The 18,408-nt window shown below is 43.2% G+C and overlaps 1 protein-coding gene across 1 annotated transcript in view; it reads right to left on the bottom strand.

Annotated features, from left to right (window-relative positions):
- Positions 1-18,408, bottom strand: part of TLN2 (talin 2) — a 474,484-nt gene that overhangs the window by 95,899 nt on the left and 360,177 nt on the right. Inside the window, exons 28-32 of the mRNA XM_026455077.1 lie at positions 18,198-18,300; positions 7,838-8,046; positions 6,607-6,726; positions 5,407-5,604; positions 3,914-4,053 (exon numbers count right to left, since the gene is read on the bottom strand). Coding sequence (XP_026310862.1) covers positions 3,914-4,053; positions 5,407-5,604; positions 6,607-6,726; positions 7,838-8,046; positions 18,198-18,300 — 770 coding nt within the window. The remainder of the gene's footprint in view (positions 1-3,913; positions 4,054-5,406; positions 5,605-6,606; positions 6,727-7,837; positions 8,047-18,197; positions 18,301-18,408) is intronic.

Genomic DNA, 18,408 nt, shown 5'->3' on the forward strand with positions numbered 1-18,408 from the left:
TATATATATTTAAAAATAACAAAAATAATCATTTATATCGCTCTAGGATGGCAAGGTGTTTCCAATCTAATTGAAAAGGCAAGACAATGAGAAGACAAGGTACAAAGAAGTTAGATGAAAGAAAGCAGTACCAGGGCGGACACCTGGCAGGGCATGATAGATGGCTGAGCCAGGGAGCAGATAAATGCAGGGACTCACAGGGAGCTAGAAGGAAATGAAAACCTCAGCTGTAGGGCGCGGAGTCTGCCTGAAAGGGAGGGTTCGATGTAGACTGAAGCACTTGGAAGTCAGGGCTGAGTGAGATCCTGATTTGGATGGAGGGAAGGAAACATTCTATGTAAGACCCACAGAGAGCAAAGATCTCTTGTACACCTTTCTGTTTACGGAGCAGATGGCACTCTTCTCGTTTGTGCTGCTTGCTGGACCATCCGTCTTCACAGTCTTTGGGGACAGGAGGAGCCCTGCCCAGCAAGAACCTCAGACCAAAGAGGAGCCAGGGGCACCTGCGAGTTCCCAGGGAGCACCCTCTGTGGACTGGAAAGCAGCTGGAACCTGGCCCCGGGGTCTGACGCTGGCCGCTGTGGGCCTAAAGCCTTCTCAGTTCTGGAGTCTTTCTGGCCAGGATGACTGGTGGTGAGCAGTGATTCAGGGAAGGTGCTCAGAGGTAGGATACCCCCTTCCTTTTGGCAACTGCAAGCCAGCTTTCTATTTCCTTGACCAAGTTCAGGGAGCACCTGCCCAGTCCCTGACAAATGGGTGACAAAGGGTCTCCGGCTTCACCTGACTTGTCAGAAAAGAGCCAGAACCCAATCAGTTCCATGGGAAGAAAATGAACAAGCCAGGCACTAAATAGCAAATGACTTCCTCTCCCCTAGGCATCCAAAACCAAGGGGCTGGGTAGGGTCCCCCAAACCCCAAAATTCTACCCAGGCTCAGAGGCAGAGTTAAGAACAGAGGAACAAGACATTCTCTACTTTTTCCTCCAGAAGCAAACCTTTTCTTCCCAAATAAAGAAGGACCACAGACACCACAAATAATAAGGGGTTCGAGACTGTTAACACAGGAGTGGAACAGGGCTGAGTTGGTCCAGGCCTGGGCCCTCGCAGTGGCATTTCTGGGGACTTTGAGGATACACACAGGAAGGACAGGCAGGACCTGACAGTCTCAAGAACAAGGAGGACAGAGGACTGAAGACTGAGACTATGATGATCCGATCCCTTCCGCCCAGCTTCCTGTGCACTTTTATGCAGGACTGTTCTAGGCCCAGATGAAATGAGGGGAGCACGTGCTGAGTCCTGCCTAACTCCACCAGGCCCACATCCCTGTCTTATTCACAGTGTGCACTCAGCACTGGGCCTCGCCCACATCAGGTCTGTGATGAAAATCTATGTAATGAAGACATGAAGGAGTAAGACAATGAATGAATGAACCCCAGCCTGGCAGTGCTTTGTGTCCCAAGAGGAGCCTGCCTGACCCTCTTGACCTGGCTGGAGTTTCTGCTGAGAAACAGCCCCAGGGAGCAGAAGCTTGCCAAAACGCGCCAAGAAACCAAGGAGAATGTGCCAGCGTTTTCTTGCAACAGTTCCATCCTGAGACAATCATTTTCACATGATGATTTTTAAGTGCTTACTTGGCTATGAAACCACCAGGCTGGGAATTCTCTGTCAACTCCTAAAAGCCTGCACAGAAAGGCAAAGAAAGCTTTTTTTTTTCCTTTTCCCCATGTCCTTTCTTCTACGCCACCACCAGGGGGCCTGCAGCTATACACAGAGCCGTACACCAGCAATATTCTTTTCGGGTCTGTTTCCTTCTATAGCTGGCTTTCTTTTTTTTTTTTTTTTTTGAGGCGGAGTCTCGCTCTGTCGCCCGGACTGGAGTGCAGTGGCCGGATCTCAGCTCACTGCAAGCTCTGCCTCCCGGGTTTATGCCATTCTCCTGCCTCAGCCTCCGGAGTAGCTGGGACTACAGGCGCCCGCCACCTCGCCCGGCTAGTTTTTGTATTTTTTAGTAGAGACGGGGTTTCACCATGTTAGCCAGGATGGTCTCGATCTCCTGACCTCGTGATCCGCCCGTCTCAGCCTCCCAAAGTGCTGGGATTACAGGCTTGAGCCACCGCGCCCGGCTATAGCTGGCTTTCAAAAGGGCAATTTATACATTCCCCCTCCTTCTCACAATTTAGGAGAGTGAAGACATTCCAAGTTGGAAACTGTAATTTTGAAATGATGCAAAAAATTGAAGATAATGAAAAACATCTGAGTTCAGATACCTGGAAATGTCAGTTGCCTTATCCAAAGGCTCTTTGTAGGAAAAAAAAGGAATGATCAAGAGGGAGTTTTCTATCAGAAACAGCTGCTCAACAGAACAGACATCACCCCCAACCCCACCTCTCAACTCTCCCACCATCGAGGGAGGTCACTTATTTACTAGAATAGTCACTAACAAAGCATGAGATGGGGAGATGGGAAGGTAATTTTCCAATCCTCTAGTGGCTCTAGCTATTGTTTGCAGTTAAAATGTACCTTCCAGGAATAAATGAAGAAACTCAAGGGTTTGCAAGCAAACTGCTCTGACAGCGTCTAACCCTTTACACACACACACACACACACACACACACACACACACACACACACACCCCACTACAAGCCGAGAAGGGAGGAAGGGCAGGTTTGGACCACGAGTACCATGAGATCTCATGTGCTGAGAGCTAAAGATAGCTTTGGGACGATGCAGTTCACACCCCCACTTTGCAGATGGGAAAGTTTAGACAGGCTGAGCAACCTGACCAATGCGACTGAGTTAGTCAAGTAGTAAAAAGCTTGGAATATAATTCAGGTCTCGTGATGTCAACAATTTAAAAAACAGTCATTGAGCTCCCAGGGGAGATATAAAGACACACACACACACACACACACACACACACACACACACACACACAAATAAGTAAATTTTAAAAACCAAGTTTAAAAAAAGAAAGCAGAATCAAAGCTATGCTTTTCAAAAATCACGAATCTGCACATTTTGAAAAGGCTTCCAATTACTCTCTATCCCCTAATAGTCCTGCTTTTAATCTCTCTCCACTGTCAGCTTTCTTCTATATAATGTGATTTTAAATAATGCTAAGAAAACATGCCTGCACCACCACAGAATCATGACCACCCTACTCTCTAGGTTCAGGAAAATCAAAGAGGAGCAGCTGACATGAGAACCCCTTGGGCTGTCACTGCAGTGCTCCACATACCACATTCAACCACTAGTTACTGAACTAACTTGTGGCCCTGGAGCAGAAACTGTACTGTTTTACCCACTTCCCTGTGTGAAACCAACAGGAAAGAAGGACACCAGAATCATCCCAAAATTCACACTCATGTTTTAATATATTTCCAAAAACAATTTATTCCCACTGACTCGCTACTCATCTTAAAGTGGAGCCCTCCCCATGTGAGAGATACAACGTATTACATTCAGTTGAACACTGATGCCAGGCACAGGGTTAAGTGCTCAACAAATGTCTGTTAAGTGACTTGATGAGCACCGCTTTTTATCTTTACACTTTTTGGTATTTTCTGATTTTCCAAGAAGCATATGTTATTTTATAATCTGAAAGATATAACACTGCTTTAAAAAAACTGTCTGATCCATTGTGTTTACAAGTCAAAAAGGACCTTACGTCTAAGCAAGTCTCTACCGAAAAGGCTGTATGAGAAGATGGAAGATATTTTTAGCGGGGAAAGAACATGAAAATGAACCAGTTTTATAAAATACCAGAGTGTCCATCACTCTCAGCTCCACCTCCCATGACCTAAGGACAGCACCAATTCTGTGCGCAGCAAAACCGGGAGGACGTCAGGCACATCTTCAGACTGCAATGACACTGTTTAACCACATACAAAAGCACATTTTGTCCCACTCCTACCTTGCAGCTGCAGCCAGGAGATTTTTTGCGTTGGGAGCTCCTGGATCTACAGAGAGAGACTTGGCAGCTAACAGCAGCTTGCTGGATGCCATCGAGATATTCTTGAGGTTTCCTATCACTTGGATCTGGTCTTCTTTTGTCTGGAAGGTCAAAAGGAGCCAGAGCGATTAGGGCCTGTCCATTTCTTGAAGGAGGCATTCAGAGAGCTAGAAGGAGCATCCTGACATGCAGGCAGGTTATCTGTATAGATCACATTAAACTCAATTAGCCTGCGGATGCCTAACTCGTTGAGACACTGACCAGTGTCTACCCTTCTCCAAACAGATGCTCAGATCAAGATGCATGCCATGGGGAAAGAAATCCATCCCCAAGTGGGTCAGCCAAGAGCTGTGCTTTCTCACAACTAGAGGCATTAAGCGGGGAGTGGGGTGGGAGGAGAGCGAGGGAGCTGTGAGCCAATGCACAGACCAGGCAGCGATTCCAGCATCTTGCTCAACAATGCTGGAGTTGTCAAGGAGCTGTACATCTCGGCCTGGCACAAACGACCAGCACTGTCTCCATATTCAGAGCTGACTGCATCCCTAAAGTTCCTGACTTGGGAAAGGACACATTTCTCACCTGGTTGCCATCTGAGAAACAATTCTTTGTAGATACTAGAAGAAGATATACCCTGGTTATCTCTTTCAGGGAGGTCAAAGGAGTGCAGGAAAAAAAAAACAGCTCTGCAAGCTGACACCAGATCAGTCAAGCTCCCTTGTTCTAAACAAGGGGTTTATCTGTTCATCTGAAGGAGACAGTTTTTTTTTTTTTTCATTTTTGAGATGGAGTCTGGCTCTGTCGCCCAGGCTGGAGTGCGGTGGCCGGATCTCAGCTCACTGCAAGCTCCGCCTTCCAGGTTTACGCCATTCTCCTGCCTCCGCCCCCCAAGTAGCTGGGACTACAGGCGCCCGCCTCGTCGCCCGGCTAGTTTTTTGTATTCTTTAGTAGAGATGGGGTTTCACCGTATTAGCCAGGGTGGTCTCGATCTCCTGACCTTCTGATCCGCCCGTCTCGGCCTCCCAAAGTGCTAGGATTACAGGCTTGAGCCACCGCGCCCGGCCGGAGACAGTTTTTAATCACTTGACACTCACTATTAGACACAGACCATTTGAATGGTCCATTAAACCTCAAATATTTTTACTTTATTATCCCACATTTGAAGAGCTGTTCTAATCTTTGTTACACATTCTCCTTCTTTCCACCCTCCCTCCAAATAGTAAGACTATGAATTCTGCTGGAGGATCATGGGAGGTTATCCCTCATTACTAACAGCACCTCATGCATAAGCTGATAGCATCTTTGGGAATGCTATTCCCATGAGGGCATAAAGAATGCAACCATGGCCTGCCTGCTTCCAGGTTCCTTTTCCTATTTGTTCAATCAGTCTCAAGGATGGGTTGTCCATCTGAGAGGAGAGGCTAAGGTCAACTCCAGACAACCACCTCCACACCCACCTGAGCTTGGCCAGCCATCTCAATGCCAGCATCGAGGAATTCATCAAAATCATCGCTGAACTTTCCAGAGGCTGCAGCCAGCTCTCCACTCTGGCCCCGGGTGGCATGGACAACTTCGCCAGCAGACTGGTTCAGATCAGCTGCTGCCTGGTTCAGTTCACTCTGGGCTTCCTGGAAAGGCTTCGTGCTTGGAGGTAGCTATGGGGAACAGATGGCACACCCCATGAGACATTTTGCTTTGTGGGGGAGGGATAAAAGGAAGGTATTGTGGAGGGGGGACAGACTCTTCATGGATGCATTTGAGTCATCACGACTAAAAGGCTCTGAGTCATCTGAGCCCATTTTATTAATAGGTTTGACCCTCAACATATACATTCATTCATTTAAATTTATCAGACACCTACTCAGTGCTAGACACTGTGGATCTAAAAATGTAAGCTATCTACAGGGGTGCAAGGTTTCCTATGTGGCAGAGACAGGATCCACACCAAGGCAATCTGACTCCGGGGTCCATTCTCTACAACTCTACCCTATTTTGTCTCTCTTAAGATGAAAGCTACGTTTTAGCTTTGTAAACTAAAAGGCAGCTGCTATCAAACTTCAAACCACGTTCTTCCAAATTAATAGCCAAAAATTATATTAGTGGCCTTTGCTAATAACTTTTAAATGTCATCTAGCAGAATGATAACCTATTTGTGAAAAGTTCTAGGGAGTTAAGCTAGACTCTATTCATCACCCACATGCATTGCCTCTATACCTATGCAGAGAAGAAACAAAGATGCACGAGCGCAAACCCTCCTTCAGCAGACTCACAAAGCAGGGACGGGAACAGGCCCCAAGGTGAAATTCCTCAGACTACTCGCTGTCTCACTGAGTCTTGGACACATGTACCCTTCCAACACCTGACTGTCACTATCTGAGATGTCCTGATAAGAAGCCAGGTGATCACACACCCCTTTGCCTGTCTCTCTGGGATGATCCGAGAGGAAACGGCAACACGCGCTCAAAGAAAGCTTTAAAAGTTTCACCTGGGAACTCTGTTGATCAGACAGCAAAACATGGAAAACAAAGACTAGTGGGAAAAACAGGACTCCTAAAGGAAGGGTTAGCTGCTCAGAGATCTCATGGAGAGAAGACTTCACTCACACCTAATGCAAGCCGAGTCCCCCAGTGTCCCTTCCCAATCTAAGAACCTCTCACCGAATCCACAAGCAGCTTCTTGCTGGACTCCCCGATGCTCTTCAAGGCCACGTCCACATCCTTCTGTCCAGGGAGGCAATTTACGCAGTTATTCAAGGAGTGAGAGACAGCTTTAGCCACCTGAATTCGTGGAGGGAGAGAAGCACCTTTAAGTACAAACATTTCTGCACACTGGTTGGGAATGGGCAGTGACAACACGCAGAGCTGAAACACACACGGAAATGACCCACCAGCATCCGCCTGCCACTGTCACCTGTCTTACACCACCTCATCCAGGCCCCTCGTCCCAGAGAAGATGTTTTCCACCCTCTTATTGGGATGGGCATTCTGTCTCAGCAAAGGGTCCGACACAGTGACACAGCACATCCCACCTGTTCCCCAAAGCCAGGCTAAGCCACAGTTTTGTGATTCAAACACAGAACTCTCCAGCATGAGGTCAGGTTCTAAAGCAAAGATTTCTTATACCAAGAGAAATGAAAATATCTCCCTTCTTGGGAGCCCTGCTGAGGTCACCGAGGTGGAAGGAGACCTTGAGTTTTTTGGATCACAATTAGAAGGCCTGTGGTTAATTTCCTCTCAGTGACCCATGGGGCCATCCTCCCAAACCTCACTCTACCCAGGGGCAAGTGGGGTGCTCTGAGCACAACTGGAGTTGCCCACATGCTGTCTAGGAATGTTTAGCGGCTCCCTGTATGCATTCTTCGGTATCCTCAATTAAAAGGAAGGTCTTTGGAGGTGGGAAGTGTCATTTCCTGTAATCTAAGCCATCCCCTTCCCAGCTCCACGTCTAGGACTCTGCCTGGATGCTCCTTAGCCAACTGGTTCCATCAGGCAGTCGAAGAAGCATTCAAAGAAGTAATAGAGAGCCAGAGTTGAAAACTTCTAGGTGGCCAGCCCTAGTGGATCTACCTCACTCCCTGGCGAGGAAAAGCAATATAGGTCAGCACACATAGGCCCAAAACAATATGTCCTGGCTCCGAAACTCCCAAGGACAGAATTCAAAGGCCCCCATACCCTCTCCTGACCGTGAATTAAGCAGATCACACGTTAATGTAGAGAATACTAGGCAAGACTTACAGAAGTGAGTATCATGTATGGCCAGCACTGTTATGACCTTTGGAAGTTTCCGCAAAAAACTGCTGTGTCAGTGTTCATATCAGGGAAAAGTGCCCAGGAGACAGCCCACCCACAAGTCCACGTTAATGATGACCATGACAACCACAAGCCTCACCTGAGCCAGTCTTTGTTGACTCTCTGCGTCTCCAGGTGCAATCAGGGCCTGCTTGGCCTCTTGAATGAGCATGGCGGAGCCCTCCATCACGTCTCGAGCAGAATCTAACATGGCATGGGCAGCCGCGGGGTCGGTCGTTGATGCAGCCACTCCACGGGCGGCCTGGGCCAGCGTTTTCAGAGCTTGGGCCGTCTCTCTAGCAGCCACCCCTGGGGATAAAAGTCCATCAGACTTATAATTAGATTCCATCTAAATGTCACATTTTACTTAGGAATAAGCTTCTGCACCAGGGCCTGGCACAGAAGGGGAGCTGCAGATTAGTTTTCACAAAATTTGAACTGCTGTGTTTCTCAAAGAAGTAACTGGCTTCAGAAACATATCCCCCTGGTTCTGGGCCAAACCAAGAGACATGTTAATAACAAATGCAATACTAAAGACTTCTTCCCCCTGACTTGCCTTGCTCCCACTGCCCCACTGTCCCTAGACCTAGAACACCAAGTGCATGGGAGTGAGTACACAGATGGACATACCTGGGTATGTTCATGCACACGTTTGCGGGAGGCCATTTAAAGGCACGTTTCTTCTCAGTTGTCTTTCTGGGACATAACTTACATACACTACAGTGAACAAGTCTACATGCGCAGCTCAGTGAACTGGTACATATGGATACAGCCACATATCCACCATCAGTTGTGCCAGTCAATACTCCCTTCACACCAGAAGTAATAACCATTCTAACGTCTATTACATTAGACTATTTTTACCTGTTCTGAAACTTCATGTTAATAGAACCACATACATGTATACTTTTGTGTCTGCTTTCTTTCTCTGACCATAATGCTGTGAGATTCAGCTAAGTTGTGATGTGTGGCAGTTCATTCTTTTTTCTTGCTATATAGTATTCCATGATACAAATATGCCAGTATTTGTTTATCCATTCTCTTGTTGATGGACATTTGGGTTGTTTCCCATTTGGGGCTGTTATGAATTAATCTAACAAGAAAGTTCTTATATATTCAAGTGGCCATATGGGATCACTTCTCTTTGGAATCACTTCTCTAGGAGTTGAAATGCTGGGTCATAGAATAAGTATATATTTAGCTTTAGAAGCTACTACAAAAACAGTTTTCCAAAATGATTTTACCATTATACATTCCACTGGCAGTCTGTAAGAACTGCAGTTGCTCTATATCCTAGCCAACACCAGGTATCATCAGATTTTAATTTATTCATTCTGATGCATGTGTAGCTGCATTTCAATGAGGTTTAACTTTTATGTCCTTAATGAGTAATGATGTTGAGCACCTTTGCATGCACTTAATGGCCATTTAGATATCCTCTTTTGTGAAGTGCCTGCTTATCTTTAAATTTGCGTCTAAACAGATGATGGGATTTGGTGATAAACTATGAATATAAACTAGTCCTTTAAAGCTGTAGCAGCAACTCGTGCAGAATAAACGTGAGTCTTACTGCCTGGCACGCAATCGTTGACACACCCGAGAAGAGGATGGAGACTGGAGACACCAGGACACATATGAGCCTGAGAATCACTGAACAGTTCACCCTAGAGCTCATCTCATGAAATTTCACAGATGAAGCCTGGTGCTGAGACGTATTTTGCCCACAAACACTTCCAGAGGTGGCACGAGAGCTACATCTGAGCTTTCCTCACTTCGAGGTCAAATATTCTTAAAAGTGCTTTTTGGAGTACAGAACTAAGAGTCCTTTTTGTTAGAACATGTAAGATCTACATAAAAAATATGCAAATCGATGTCTCTCTCGCAGTGAACTTTTGGAATGACTATTTTCTACAGGACTGAGCTGGAAGGTCTCTTGGCACCAGCGAGCATGGTCTTTACTAGCCCCTGCTTCAGCTGAGTCAGCACCTACACAGGAGGTGGTCTTTTCCTCACTGAGGGCGAGGCTCTGTGATACAGTAGAGTGTGAAAGGCCTCAGATCCATAAAACCAGACGGGTTTGCAGTGCTGCAGACTTGCTAATACGTAAATATTTAGTAAATCACACAGCTGGGATATAAAACTACGATCTAATCAAGGTAAATTACAAAGCTGCCAATCTATCATTTATCCCATGGCACTTCTGAGTACAGCTGGTGGAATGAAAGAATTTTAAACTAAGTGCTTTTTATGGCAGAGGAGAAGTCCAGAAGAGAAAGCACAAAGGTAAACAAAGCTAAGGTGAAGGAGAGAAACAATCTGAGGAGAATGGTCATTCCATTTTACGCTTAAGCTTTTGGCACAGGGTTGAAGGATGCTGTTGCTCAGAAAAGCACCAGATGTAGTTAAGACCTCATCTGGCTCTGGCTCTGCTGCTGATTAGTTATATGGTCTAGACTGCTGCCTTTTCCCTCTGGGCCTCAGTTTCTCAAGAGTTTTAGGAGAGGCTGAGTTCCTAGCTCTGACCATTGCAGATTCTAAGCTGTGATTTCTAGACCTCTCCTCTTGTCTTCCCATTTGTCATATGGACTCTTGAATCCACTTCTATTTGAGTCATATGTAAGTTTGGAGGAGTAAATCATTTATCATATGCAATTAGAAAAGACATGTTTATGCAAAATCCAGTTAGTGAAAAAACCTTTCCTAGACTCATACAATTAAAAACACACAGAAATCAGAAGAGCTAAATTCCCAAAACCTAAGCTGGTCCATCCCATGTGTTTTCAGCTAAGGACTCACTGTGAAATCTCAAAGCACATCAAGGACCTTCTTGAGAGAGATCACGTTTCTGTAAAGAGGAAGCCATACCATCAAAAGGATGAAACCAGGCTATCAGAGGTCAGAAAGCCCAATGAACACCCATGGCTGTGCATGGCTGGACACACAGCAACATTCTCAGTGTTCATCACTACAGGGTCAGATCTCCAAGCAAACAACACCCTCCGAATGGAACTGTTCCTGTAGTCAAAGCGTACATCACAATACCAGAACCACCAGAGTGAAATACTAAAGCAGAGTTCTGTTTCAATAACCACAGTCCTTTGAAAACACAGATTACTTTCACGGTATTCTTGCCATCTGGATCTTAAATGATACTCAGTAACAGAGTCTTATGAAGGCATATCAAGCGATATTAAATATAGCAGCATTCTTCATAATGGTTGCTATTCTTTACCAGAATTCAGGTGGACTGTGTATCCAGACAGTATTGGGCCACACAGCAACCTCAGAAGATAAAGACCAGGTATGACACAAATCTTTTATCTGTTCCAAAGTATTTACAAAGGGTTCTGTGTAATTGTAATCAGCTATACAGAAATATATTTTGAACACTGCACTGTTTCTGCACTGGTCAAATAGAAACACACTTGTATTAGAATGCAGCCCAGTGGCAGCTCACGTGCAACTTCTGAAAATCCCACACACCTCAATTGTGGACAAGGAAACTGAGACCCAAGGAGAAGTTTTCCACACATGGTGTCTCTTTCATTGCTTCCCATCCATTCTCCAACTTTCCTGAAACTGCCTTCAACAAGGAGAATAGTGACTTCCTTATTCCTAAAGCTAATGGATGCTTAAGTCTTCCATTTGACAAGACTTTCTGGACAGTAACTATGTCTGTGGCTCTAGAGACATCCCTCTCTCCTGGTTTCTCTGCCCCCTCCACAGCTCCATGTTCTTCTTTCTTTCAAAGATTTCCATTGCCAGTTTCCTCCTTAACCAGTCATGTTCTTCAGTAAGAGATGTCTCTTACTCTACCACTCCCTGTTGGCAAAATTATCTACTTCCAATCATTATCATTTTACCAACAATTTTCAAATCTGTATCATCCAGGCCAGCCTTCTCTACTGAGTTCCAGAGCCAAAGATTTAGCTGCCTAATGATGCTCTCCCTGCATATTCTCCAAGCACTTCAAATGGAATATATTTAGTGCTGAACCCAGCATTCCTGAACTTCACCTCCCCTACTCCTACCAATGGTCCTGTGTTCCCATCAGTGATTCATACAATTCTTCACTGAGCTATAAGACCAAACACTTGGAACCTTTCATGTTATCATCTCCACCAACTTTTAACCAGTCACCAATAACGATCGGGTCTTTGCTTCTTCAATCCATCACTTCATCTCCACTGTAGGACACTATCATCTCTTATCTGTATTAATGCAACAGCCTGCTTGCCTACCACTTTGTTTCCATCCAATCTATTCTACACATGGGAGGAAGGGCAACCTATACAAAAAGCAATATGAACTGTGTCCACACCTGAAAAACATGTTCACATATTCTTCAGTTAAAGTCTAACTCATTTATTTTAGCTTATGAGGCCCTTTAGGATCTGACCCTGGCCTAACTTTTCAGCCTTATCCTCTTACTTCTCACTTCCTCTTTGCCTATTACTTTCACCATCTTCAGTTCCTTCCATCAGCCTTCTTTCTCTCATCTTTAAGGCATCATACATGCAGTGCTCACTTATGCAACTGCCTTCCAATGCCTGCCAAAATTAAATGGGGCTACTTCTAGGCTGTTTTTCAGACACCAACTAGACAGCGTATCTTTCTGGTTGTTATCAGTATGAGATGATGCAACCTGTAAAGTAGTCTCTTCTCTACTAAATATGCATTTCATCATCTACACAACAGCTGGCAAGACTTAGAGAAAGTGTAGAAATTTCTGAAATTTAAATCTCTCATATTAGCCTATGATTTTCTAAGAATTTTATCCTACTTTTCCTTCTCCTAGAATGCTAAAGGAGTCCTAAACAATCCACAAAGCCCTCGCTAGGTGTCAATTCTGCTCTGAAAATTTCCCCTATCCTCCCATTGGGATCAAATTTTATGTTCTTATTATCGCAGGTACTATATATGCTGTACTAACTTTGTGTTCCTATTGTGCTCTTTAAAACTTTTATTTTCAAAGTAATAAACGTATACAGTTTTTACAAATCAAAGAGGATTTTGCTTGTAGTGATGGCAGAACAATTTACTGTAAACAGCCTTCCCACATAGAAACTCTGGAAAACATATATAAAACATTAATTTGAAGGCACTGGAGAAATACCAAGGCCCCAAGGTAAAGAGGGCCAAGATCTTGAAAAGAAGGACTGAGTCCAATGTCCAGGGCTGCTTTTTCTCTAAAGGCATTTCCTAATTTGTAACCTGTTGCCAAGAAGCTGAGAAGCTGAGTAAAGTTTCCTGAAGTCTCATGGGGCTAGGAAGAGAAAAAGCATAGTTCTGAGCCCAAGAAACAGAATGGCTCTGGTAAATAGCAACCCTTTCCAATAGGACACGCAAGGGCTACACCCTCAAAGGTAAACTGGAAACAGACCACACAATTTCCAATCAGCTCAGTTCCTGCATTTTTATTGTGATCTGTCCTTATCTTAACCAGTTGTCAGGAGAAAACAGTAATCCTATGTAGGGAAAAAAACGTAATTCAGAGCCTCAAACTATCTCTACATTTTAAAACACCAACGTTCAGTCTTGAAGGAAAACAAGCAAGCAAACAAACAAACAAACAAAAAACATGAAAGCACCAGGAGACAAGACCAATGGCTGAAATACCAAGAGTGGGGGGAAAAAAACCCTGACAATAAAAACAGGCACAGGCTATCCAGATATCAGGATACCGGACTTCAACTTTAAATAACTGTGATAAATATGTTGAAGAAATTAGATGACAATATACAGAATTTCAGCAGAGACGCAAACTATAAGTAAATAATCAAATGGATATTCTAAAACTGAAAAATATGATACTTACAATTAAAATCTCAATTGAAGGGGTTGGCAGAATAGACACCGCTAAAGAGAGGAAAAGTGAACTGGAAGATAGATCAAAAGCAAATATTGAGAATAAAGCATGAAAAGAAAAATGATGAAAAATAAAAGGGTACAGAAGATGTAGAAAACACAGTGAAATGATCTAACATAAGAAAAAGGAAATGGGACAGAAGCGATATTTGAAGAAACGAAGGTTGATTTTTTAAAAACTGGCAGAGGACAACAAATCCCATTTTCAAGGAGTACTTACAACCCAAAGAAGGATAAATATGCAGGAAAACTCCCCCAGGCACACTGCTGGAAAACTAAAAACTAAGAAAACTCAAAAAGCAAGGAAAGGGGAAAAATAAAACCACATTACCTTTATAGCTAACTTCACAACAGAAATAAAGGAAGCCAGTGACAATGGGATAACATCTCCAAAGTGCAGGAAGAAAACAACTGCCAACCTAAAATTTTATAATAAGTGATACTATCCACCCAAAATAAAAGCTAAACAAAAGTATCTTTAGACAAACTGTGGGGAAAAGAAAGAGATCAGCTTGTTACCGTGTCTATATAGAAGGAAGTAGACATAAGAGACTCCATTTAGTTCTGTATTTGAGATGCTGTTAATCTGTGACCCTACCCCCAACTTTGTCCTTGCAAGAGACATGTGCGAAGGTGATTTAAGGTTAAAAGGATATTGGGCTGTGCAGGATGTGTCTTTGTTAAACAAGTACCTGAAAGAAGCTTGACGGTTAAAAATCCTGCCCCTCCCTGAGATTGGAACATCTCCGGGTAATACCCATTGTGTGTCTTGTTTACTGAGTAAGGAGAAAACACATTTAGGAATAAGGTGGGACTTGCTGGAGCAATACTGCTAAAAGGTTTATGGAGATGTCGCATATACATCTCGAGGCACAGCATTTTCCTTTAAACGTATTCATGTTACAAGAATTTGTTCATATGTCTTACTGCCGATTTCCTCCCTACAATAATCCTATTGTCCAGCCGCTCCCTTATCCTTTTAATGATAAAGATAATTCTCAATAAATACTAAGGGAACTCAGAGGCCGGTGCCAGTGTGGGTCCTCTGAAAACACATCACTGGTCCCCTGGGTCCCGCTTTTCTTTCTCTATACTTTGTCTCTGCGTATTATTTCCTTTTCTCAAGTCTCTCGTCCCACCTAACGAGAAGCACCCACAGGTGTGGAGGGGCAGGCCACCCCTTCAACAAACCAAAATGGAGAGAATTTGTCACCAGCAGATTAAGACTAAAGAAAATACTGAAGGGAGTTCTTCAGGTATAAGAGAAATGATCCCTAATGAAAGCCCCTGGAGATGCAGAAGGAATGAAGGGTGATGGAAAGGGCAACTATGGGAGGAAATCCAAATGAATAAGGATTATCTGGAACAATACTGAGACTGTATTGCAGAGATGAAAATATACCTAGAATTAAAACATACGGCTAGGCACGGAGGCTCACGCCTGTAATTCTAGGATTTTGGGAGGCCACGGCGGGCGGATCATGACGTCAAGAGATCAAGACCATCCTGGCCAACATGGTGAAACCCCACCACTACTAAAAATATAAAAATTAGCTGGTTGTGGTGGCACACACCTGTAGTCCCAGCCACTCGGGAGGCTGAGGCAGTAGGCTGGGGCAGGAGAATTGCTTCAACCTGGGAGGTGGAGGTTGCAGTGAGCTGAGATTGCACCACTGCACTCCAGCCTGGTGACAGCGTGAGACTCTATCTCAAAAAAAAAAAAAAAAAAAAGACAACAATAATTGAAAGAAAGGTAAATGAAGTTAACATGTCCCAAGATTCTTGCACTATGCAGGAAGAGGTAAACGGAGTAACTTAGATTTAAAGAAATCATAAAAGAATAGTAAATGAATGTACAACTAACAAGCTAATCAAGAGGAAGGAAATAGAATTTAGAAAATGTATACGAATCTGAAAGGAGGCAAAAGCAAAGGGGAAAAAAGAAGGAACTTACCACAGGTAGGCACAGAAAAAACAAATACTGAGATGATAGACTCGAACTCCAACATATCAGTAATTACACTATCTATAAATAGACAAAATACTCTAATTGAAAGAAAAAGATTGTTACACCACCAAATACTCTATGCCCTCCCCAAAGAACAATGACAAACTCAGTGGATACCCAACCCATTAAATATAAGCATGAAGAAAAATTGAAAGTAAAAGAATGAAAAAAGATATGTCATGCATACATTAACCAAAACAGACACTTCTATGCAGAAAATCATAAAATGGTACTGAGAGAAAAGAAGACCTAAATAAATGGATGTTCACAGATTAGAAGACTCAATGATATAAAGACAACAATTCTCCCAAAATTGATTCAATGTTATCCCAATAGTGGTTTAAAAATACTGGTTTAAGAAAACAGTATTTTTTATTATTATTTTGTAGAAATTGACAAGCTGATTCTAGAATTTATGTGGAAATGGAAAAGGCCAAGAATAGCCAATACTAACCTGAGGAAAACCAACAAAGTTGGAGGATGCGCATTACCAAACATTAAGACTTAGTATAAAACTGCAGTATAGCAATTAGGGAAGCGTAGTACTAATATAAGAACAGGTAATTAAATCCATGGAAAAGAACAAATACCACAAACCGATCCAAACATACATATTCACTTATGTTACAACAGAGTGGCACTAAAGATCACTGGGGAAAAGTGGCCTTTTCAATCAGTGATGCTGGGTTAAATGGATATCCATGTGGAAAAACAATTAAATGAACCCTACTGCACATAAACAAAACTCATTCCAGATAGTTCAAAGTTCTAAACATGAAAATCAAACAGTGAAGCTCTAGGATACGACAGAGGAGAACATCTGCATGATCTTAGGCAAAAGTTTTAAAACAGGACACAAAAAGTACTAACCATAAAGAAAAAAAGTGTAAACTGGAATATATTAAAATAAAAACTTTTGTTCATTAAAAGGCACTTTAACAGAATAAAAATGCAAATCACAATATACAAGCAATATATATAAGTACCAAAGAACTCCTATAAATGAGGAAAAGATAATAACCCAATTTTCAAATAACGGGCAAAACACACAAACACACTTCACATAATGACCAATAAACCTATGAAAAGGTCCTTGATGGCACTGTTCATCAGGAAAATGCAAATTAAAATCACAATGTGATACTATCACACACAAACCAAAAGGGCTAAAATTAAAAGACTGATGACACAAAGTGGTGACAAGGATACAGAACTACTAGAGCTTCCCTACGCTGCTGAAAGAAATGTACTGAACACATGGGGAGCCTCTGACCTAGGAAATCCACTCCTAGGTACACAGCTAGGAAATGCTTACTATCTTCCCTAAACAACGTGGACTGGACTTGTTCCTGGCAGTGTCTTTTGGAAACAACCCAAATGCCCAACAACAGTATAAAGAACAGCTATATTGATGTAATGTAATACCATAGAGATAATGGAAATAACCACTCTGTGTACCACAGATGAGTCTCACAAACACAGTGCTATGAAAAAGCAGCTAGACACGAGGGGCACATATTATATTATTCCATTTACTTACAGCTCAAAAACAGGCAAAATTAATCTATGCTGTTAAAAGCCATGAGTGTTGACCTCTGGGGAAGGAGAGCGGGGATACAGTGATTGGGAGGGGGCACAAAGGAGCATCTGGGAGGCTGAAGATGTTTGATTCCTCCATCCTGCTAGTGGCTTCCTGGGTGTTTTCAATTTGTGAGACCTTATGAAGGTATCCATTTAGGATTTATGCTGTTTTCTGTGCATATATTATACTTTAATAATGCATATTTCAAAAAGTCAGGCAGTGTTACTGTGTAACAAAAGCAATGATCCAAAACCCACTCCTCCCCTCTTCGTCTCTCCTCCTAGAGCCAACTCAATTCCTTAAGCTTTCCTTCCATATATATTTTTAAGAAATGTGCCCATACTGAAACTTCTTGGTTTTAAAATTTGAGGTATGTATAGACTTCCTACCACAATAACATTTCCTTACTGTATAACTTTTCTGCTTCTCTTAGAGTTGATGATTACACAATCTGTTCCTTATACAAACTCCTGTTGAAGGAGTCCCTTACCTTCGGGGCACCCGGCATCACCAATACTCAATACGGCCTCACCCCCCAGGGTTCTGCAGCACAAATCAGCTTGCTTCCTTGCTGGTTTCCCTACCCCTCAGGTTTCTGTTCACTCGCCTCTACCTGTTACCACGCATCTGTCTCCTTCCATTTTCACACATTCCATTGACATCTTATTTGTCATCATCTCTTACCCTCTTTAGCCTTTTTTATGCCTTTACTTTAGTGGGATTCCAGGATTCACAGATAGACCTGGAAGTCTATAATTACTACTTCTTTATAGTCTAATGGGGGCAATCCATAAATAGTTTGAGGGAATCATATTTTATTAGTCTTTGTGTGCTTAGTATCAAGCCCAGTAACGAGCACATGGTGCTTGAAAAATATATGGTGAACTGCTGGGTGAAAAATGGCACGTGTATTGTCAAAGGAATGAACATTCTCCTTGTCCTCCCCCGCTACGCCCAGTGGTCTGCAGCTGACCACAGAGGCATGAAGAGTGTGGGTCTCACCTGTGTAGTGTTCGTTGCCTTGAGCAGCACAGGTCAGCAGCTGCGCCATGGAGGAGCCCACTGCCTTGGATGTGCTTCCCAGGTCCTGAGCACATTTTTCCAGCTATAAGAATATTCAAGGAGGAAAAGAATGTAGAAGAAAAGGAACATCTGCTGAGGTCTTAGCATCATTTAGAAAAGTCATGTAGATCAAACTTTGAGCCCTAGCTCT

The sequence above is a fragment of the Piliocolobus tephrosceles genome, chromosome 6, assembly GCF_002776525.5.
Source record: "Piliocolobus tephrosceles isolate RC106 chromosome 6, ASM277652v3, whole genome shotgun sequence".
In the NCBI taxonomy this organism is placed as follows: domain Eukaryota; kingdom Metazoa; phylum Chordata; class Mammalia; order Primates; family Cercopithecidae; genus Piliocolobus; species Piliocolobus tephrosceles.